The sequence below is a fragment of the Crinia signifera genome, chromosome 7 (genome assembly GCF_055691185.1).
Source record: "Crinia signifera chromosome 7, ASM5569118v1, whole genome shotgun sequence".
NCBI classification, from domain to species: Eukaryota; Metazoa; Chordata; class Amphibia; order Anura; family Myobatrachidae; genus Crinia; species Crinia signifera.
Genome location: NC_139223.1, coordinates 139,657,990 through 139,665,407, shown reverse-complemented (window position 1 = coordinate 139,665,407; position 7,418 = coordinate 139,657,990). Strand labels below are relative to the sequence as shown.

Here is a 7,418-nt window from a genome sequence, read left to right as displayed (position 1 = left end):
AGATGGCTGCTGTGGCCAATTTTATCCAACAAGAGAGTTATGTCATTTGTGGGGGGATAGTTGGGCACAGCGATTAGACAATACCCTGTCATGTAGGAGCCGGACTGGAGGCAAAGCCTGGGGGTAGGCTCCCCTGACAGGGTTTGTAGGGAGCTGACTAGCAGTTAGTCATAGGAGGAGTGCTTAAGGAGAGGGTCATAGGGGGAGGGGCTTAACGGGGTGTTGGAGGGGTTTATAAGCAGGGTTCAGGCAGGAAATAGGGGTCACTGTGAGATTTTCTCAAACAGCTCCCACCCACCCTTCCCTAATTTTTATAGTTTAGGTAGAATAATTGCTAGGATGTCTTTTTGTCACAGTGGCCTGTGCGGAGGGGGGTCCTCGAGGTTGGTGGCATTGAGGCTTAATTATGCGGCGGGGAGGGCCCCATGAGGGGGCTGGACTCCCCTGGGTGAGGTTAATTAATGAGCACTGGGTGTGTACAATTGGTGCCCTCGAGCCAATCGCTATCGGCTGGAGGTAAGAGCTCCTGGAAGTGCTTAGAGGTGTGGATATATATTTATTGAGGGCCTCGGGGACCACCTTCCGTGGAAATGTTTTTGGATTATTGTTTAAAATTGTATTGTTCAATAAAGATGGCTGCTGTGGCCAATTTTATCCAACAAGAGAGTTATGTCATTTGTGGGGGGATAGTTGGGCACAGCGATTAGACAATACCCTGTCATGGCTATATAATACAATAGATCATGTGTGTGTGTGTATGCAATGGCAGCTGTAGAACTTGAGACAGTCAGTAACAGCTTTGAACACAGATGACATGTGGTGAAGGAGACCACATACAAAAGGCTATGTATTTAAGATTGTAGCAAATGCACCGGCATAGCTGCAGGAGTCAGACAGCACACTGGTGTAAGATAAGTGCTGATTACAACAGAGTGAACATATGATAATTTCTTGCTGCAGAATGATGAGTACAGAGAACAGGTTGAATCAAAATAGGATGTGAGCACTTTGGCAAAACAGTGGACACTCTCTGGTACACAGTGGTGGGCTGAGCTGGGGGCATACACTTTTAGAGCTACAGGACCACCCACAGTTCACTCTGCATTTACAGTAACTGTGTTGCTGCTGATGTTCCCCAGCTGATCTCACTGTGAATCCAAACAGCTCCACCTCTTTTAGTTCCTCTGTCTCTCAGCAGTTGGTATAGGGAGATAAAGCCTCTGTCAAGCAAGAAGTGTAGGCTAGAAGAATGGGAGACATAACCAAAATTTAAAAAGTAAGTTTACTGGCACTGGTGCTGCTGCGGAAGTGGTGTGGGTAGTGGATATTGAAGATGTTTGGGAAATGGAGAGCTATGGGGAAGACATTGAAGGTTCTGGTGGGGCTAATGCTGTGTGTACTGTGGGGATCAATGAGCGAGCTGTGAGGGCTCAGTGAATGAGATGCAAAGGGTTCAGTGAGTGAGTGAGGTCAGAGTGTGCTGTGAGAGACTCAGTGTTATATTGAATGAATTGGCAGTGAGACAGATAGCTATGGAGTGAGTAACGAGAGAGCCATTGAGGGGCAATCAGGTAAACAAGGCAGATCTCTACAGGACAGCAGGGAGATATGCAACAAGGGAAGAAAAGCCTAGGGTCACTTGATTGCACTTGCCACCCAGGATAAATTTGGTTAGCCAGCCCCTACTGGTACATATTTTGGAGCTCAGTAGAGGGAACCGCTTCTTTCGCAGACCAGGAAACCTAGAAAACTAGTTGTATTGGTGGGGATTGCATGTGATAATTCCCAGGTAGCTGCAGGTGGAGGGAGCAGGGGGAGACAGATGCCGGCGAGGGGACCAGTGGCCAGAGGACGGCAGCAGGTGGGGGGATCCTGGTGACCAGAGAGCCGGGCAGAGGGAGCAGAGGGGACCAGGAAGCCTGGCAGGGGAAGCACTTAAAAAAAAAGCCCATACAAATGAATGGGCAGCCACTGAGTGGCTGCCCATTCATTTGTATGGGATTTTTTGTTCTGTGTGCCTAATGCCTGACTTCCCCTACCTGGCTCCCCCTGCCTTGCTCCCTGGTCCTCTTGCCGGTGTCCACCGCCACCCCATTTCTCTCTGCCTGGCTCTCTGGTCGCAGACATCCACCACCCTCTGCTGTTCCTCACTCGGCTCCGGGTTGCACATAAGATTTAGCAAATCGTGATGTCTACACATGCGATTTTGTCCGGTTTCACGGCCCAATTAATATGAATCGGGTGAAATCTTGCCCAAATTGCATAGTCTATGGGGGCCTTTAAATTGTTCCCAAAAGATATAAAAATATAATAATCTCAAAGAAACAAAAATTTTATATTAAACACTCTATAGAAAAAATACTGCATTGATGTAATGTACATAATACATAAATGGAAGCAGCGACTGCCCCCATTTCTCCAAACGGAGGCATGCTGCTGCAGTTTTAGTTGGAGGGAAGGGGCCGGGATCTCCATTATTGCACAGAAATTTTCAAAGAGTAACCTGTAGTACATGGACCTAGAGCAGGGATATACATTGGAGGCCCACCATCAAATAATGGCTGGACATCCACCACCAAATCTTTCGATTCAATAGAAAAAATTAATGATTTGGAAATGAGCAAACATCTTTAGAGTGGCTAGCTGGGGGTCGCATAATCACTGTAGCATAACTGGCTGGGGGTAGGACCATCGGAACAACATCAAATGTTTACCATTTGATGGCAGTAGTAAAACTACTACCATTGAAAATAAAACACAGATGGTGTAAAACATTGCGATGCAATGTCAATCCCTAGCCTGGGGTATTTCTGGAGCTTACAGTAATGTATGGACCTTATTTGCCAAGAGATGACTGTTTCCCATACACAAAACTAATGCCCCATACACATTATACGATCCCCGCTAATGCCGATATTGGTGGCAGCGGGGACCTGGCAGGACCCTGAGGCATCACAAGTGCATTTACATACACACTTGTCGTGCGAGCAGGAAGGGAGTAATGGTGAGGGGATACGTGGTGGGGAGACTGAGGCCCAGCTTGCAGCTGCAGCATGGCTGTCATTACCAAGGGGGTGGGATTCAGCCAGATAATCAGAGATGGCTGCCAAATGTCCTTGTTGTTGCCACCACCATGATTATCATCATCATCATCAGTTTCTATTTTGCCACAGAGATTTAGCACCTGCTAGTGAGCACATTCTGATTGGTAAATACATTACTGAGGTGTCATTTGTGTAGACGGCATCAGCATGGAATGCCTCTCAGTCACTATAAGGATGGAAGTGTTAAGGTGGGTATACATGGATAGATGTGTCCAACGATTCGATCTCGCTAACGATTCGGTCTGAACTCCTGAACCAACGATTTCATGACAAAGTGAAACGATTCACCTAACGATTTGGGACAAACGACCGATCGTTAGCGAGTCGATATCGTTGGTCGTTTCTCTTAAAACACAGACGATTGATCTAGTGTCCTTTGAATTATAAATAATGGGCGGAATAATGGGTGTGACTTAACAGGGTAGACAAGCATCCTCCATTCTACCTCACAGCAGTATTGTTGTTGGAGAGACTGGATTTATCCAGCTACTGCAGTGCTTTTGCTTTTGTTAGCAAAGTGTGATTTTGGCCTGTTTTGCTCACATTATGGATTCCTATCAATACCAGCTTGCGTTGTGCTACGCATATCTCATGCTGAAACGTAGGGATCCAGCCCGAAGGAGGAGGCAGGCGAGATCCTGTTGGACCAAGGAATGGCTACTGAGGAGGGACACTCAGTCCCACATGTCTCTCCTGGTGGAGATCCGAGGTACCCACCCCTGTGACTACCGGAATTTTCTGCGAATGGATGAGGACACGTTTCAGGAATTGCTACGTCTGGTCACTCCGATCATCCAGAAAGAGAGCACTAATATGAGGGCGGCAATTTCTGCGGAGGAGAGACTGGTCGTCACCCTGAGGTACCTTGCCACAGGAAGATCCCTGGCTGATCTGAAGTTTGGCTCCCTGATCTCACCTCAGGCATTGGGGAGGATTATCCCTGAAACTTGCCAGGCTATTGTGGAAGTCCTGAAGTCTCAGTACTTTAAGGTAAGCGTAAATAACACATACAATATACTCAGGTGCCAAACTTTTTTTTTATTTTAATTTGTACACCGGTGCACATTACGCAAAACATATTGCTGCTTTTGGATTATCAAGAATAAAATAAAACATGTCACATGATTTTTAAGTGGCAAAATAAATTAAAAGAGAGCCATGTATGTGAAAAATGTTAAGGACCTCCATTTTCATTCACACACTATCGAAGAAGGTATGGAGTTGATGTTAAATAGTGTGGTGCGTAGCAAGCAACCGAGACAAATGTGTCCCAAACACGAGAGACAAAACAATAGACCACCAGTGCAACAAGCACTGCATCACACATCATTAACTATGAAAGGGAAGCTGAATGTTTAATCAAAGATGGATGGTGGTATTCAAGTATCACATGGGTCATCAAACTGCAGCCCTTCAGATGTTGTGAAACTACAAATCCCAGCATGCCTTGCCACAGTTTTGCTTTAAGGGAGTGTTAAAACTGTGACAAGGCATGCTGGGATTTGAAGTTTCACAACATCAGGAGGGCCGCAGTTTGAGGACCCATGAAGTATCATATTGAAGCCATTAGTGGAAACCACAAAAATGTTACAGTTGAACCACATTTTTGCCGTCATCATTGCAGTCCTGCAATGCACTATAGATGACGTCAAATGAGGTCGAGGGAAATGAGTTTGCAGGTTGATTCTGCTCTGGCCTGGCCATCACTGTGCGGGGATAGGTGGGGGGTGGGCTAGTCATGTGGAATGGAGCAGTGACCATTCCTGCATTGGACTGGTATGTTTTACCTGGGTCATGCAGGTCTGGGCCGGTGGGCGTCACTGTACGGGGATAGGTGGGGGGTGGGCTAGTCATGTGGAATGGGGCATTGACCATTCCTGCATTGGACTGGTATGTTCTACCTGGTTCATGCAGGTCTGGGCCGGTGGGCGTCACTGTACGGGGATAGGTGGGGGGTGGGCTACTTATGTGTAATCTGGAGGCGACCATTCCAGCACTGGCTTGGTATGTTATACTGGGGTCATGGTGAACAGGCGTGGCGTTCAGCACCGCACATGGAGGTTCACCAATGTTTGGAGGGGTTAGGTATGACCTTGGGTGGCCTACACTAGGGGGAGGCATAGTGTAATCGCAAACACCTGTTTCTGGTTTGAGGCGTTTGTTCCTGCCACGGTACAGCAAATCATATACAATTCGTTCGAATTCAACCTGTTGGTCAGGATCCATCTTGCGTAATGCACCACCAACATGAGTTGCAAAATTCGCAAAATAATCGGGTTCCTTGTTTAAAACTTGCTCGACTTTCTGTAGTAGAACTGCATTTTGATCAGTAGTCGATTTGGCCGTTGCATCCTGACGTCTGTACCTTCTTCTGGTAGTTGAGCTATCACTTCCAGCATTGGAGGCGACGCCTGTGGATGTTTCGGTAGGGCTGGAGAGAACAGGGGATGCGAGTTGTTCCAGATCCGGTGTGGAAGCCTGTTGAAAGTACAAAAATTATATTAATCTCTTTTTCATTTTTTGATGTGTTCACAGTTTCCATCCAGCACAGAGGACTGGACTTTAATTGCCAACGAGTTTGATCGGCGTTGGAACTTTCCAAACTGCGGGGGAGCAATAGATGGGAAGCACATTCGCATCACACCGCCTGCACACTCAGGATCTTATTATTTCAATTATAAAGGATACTTCAGTATTGTACTGATGGCGGTGGTAAATGCAAACTATGAATTTATTTTTGTGGATGTTGGGAAAAATGGACGCGCTTCGGATGGGGGATCCTTTAAAAGAACTGAGTTTTATGAGCGCATGATGTCTAATAGGCTAAGGTTGCCAACTGTGCCTGATACCAAACATGGCTTAAATTATGTTTTTGTGGCTGATGAAGCATTTGCTCTACACGAACATCTGTTGAAGCCATATGCTCAAAGGGGGCTGACACCTCAACAGCGAATCTTTAATTATAGACTGTCGAGGGCTAGGCGTGTTGTTGAGAACACTTTTGGGATTCTGAGCAACCGCTTCCGTGTGCTACACACGGCAATTAACTTGCGGATTGATAAAATCGACTGGGTTGTGCTGGCATGTTGTGTGTTGCACAACTACTTGCGACGCAAAGCAATGCAACAACAAACTGCCATCAACATGGTCGATGATCCCAATCAACCAGAGGAAGTGTCGAATATTGCCTCTGTTGGAGCACCTGCCCTCCATGAGACAGGGAGTGCACGGGCTAAAGCTGTCCGCGAGCAGTACTTGGCATATTTTAATGGTGTTGGTGCAGTGCCATGGCAGGAGGAGTGCCTACACTAATAGAGTTGTGAATTGTGGGCTTTTGTTGCAGTCAACTTACCAAATCACTGGCTGAATTATCCCCATTATCTTCTGTATCATCTGTTGGCACCTCCTCGACCAAAAGCATTCTTGATGGGCGCTCTGGATCCTGTTCTAGGACGAATTTTAATTGGTCGTAGTACCACAGATTGGTTAGGTACACGTCCTGGGCACCAGCACCTGAAGACCGCGATGCAGCAATTTTCTTGTGCTCCTTTAGAAAGACTGTGCGCACATTCTGGATTTTACGGCGCACCCATTTTGGGCAGGCTTCCTCGTGGAATTGGAGGCTGTAGGTCACGAGGTGCTTTATAGCGAGGTCTTTCTTATTTTTGTTTGCATAGTCGCGGGATTTGACCTTCCATAGGCATTCGTGTTCCTGATAGATCGCAAAAAAGCCTGTAAGGAACTCCCGCTCCCGTTCACTGGTCATGTCTCTGTAATTAAAAAGTTATGTTTTCTGGTTAGTTTTCACAAAAATATGTAGTTGTACACCATATCATGCTTTTGCTTACTAAATAAATGTTATTTTGCTGTTACTTCAGTTCAGTTTTAGTATTTTGGATTGTTCGCAATAAATGAGGTGTTTGGTGGGCAGCAGCTACATACACAAGGGGTGCAGTGTGTACAACATTGGTGGGCAGCAGCAGCTACATACACAAGGGGTGCAGTGTGTACAACATTGGTGGGCAGCAGCAGCTACATACACAAGGGGTGCAGTGTGTACAACATTGGTGGGCAGCGGCAGCTACATACACAAGGGGTGCAGTGTGTACAACATTGGTGGGCAGCAGCAGCTACATACACAAGGGGTGCAGTGTGTACAACATTGGTGGGCAGCAGCAGCTACATACACAAGGGGTGCAGTGTGTACAACATTGGTGGGCAGCAGCAGCTACATACACAAGGGGTGCAGTGTGTACAACATTGGTGGGCAGCGGCAGCTACATACACAAGGGGTGCAGTGTGTACAACATTGGT

The 7,418-nt window shown here is 46.8% G+C and overlaps 1 protein-coding gene across 1 annotated transcript; it reads right to left on the bottom strand.

Annotated features, from left to right (window-relative positions):
• Positions 1-4,138: 4,138 nt before the first annotated feature.
• Positions 4,139-7,075, bottom strand: LOC146020617 (uncharacterized). Its single transcript, XM_083153872.1, has 2 exons — positions 6,457-7,075; positions 4,139-5,582 (listed from the first exon to the last, which is right to left on the bottom strand). Exons 1-2 carry the CDS (start codon positions 6,868-6,870, stop codon positions 4,692-4,694), a joined length of 1,305 nt encoding a protein of 434 aa, XP_083009998.1. The 5' UTR covers positions 6,871-7,075; the 3' UTR covers positions 4,139-4,691.
• Positions 7,076-7,418: the final 343 nt, after the last annotated feature.

Excerpts from the sequence above, each read along its gene's own strand:
- LOC146020617 (XM_083153872.1), bottom strand. The coding sequence starts at position 6,870 with ATGACCAGTGAACGGGAGCGGGAGTTCCTTACAGGCTTTTTTGCGATC. Across the intron at positions 5,583-6,456 it reads ATAATTCAGCCAGTGATTTG|GCTTCCACACCGGATCTGGA; the intron begins GTAAGTTGACTG and ends TACTTTCAACAG.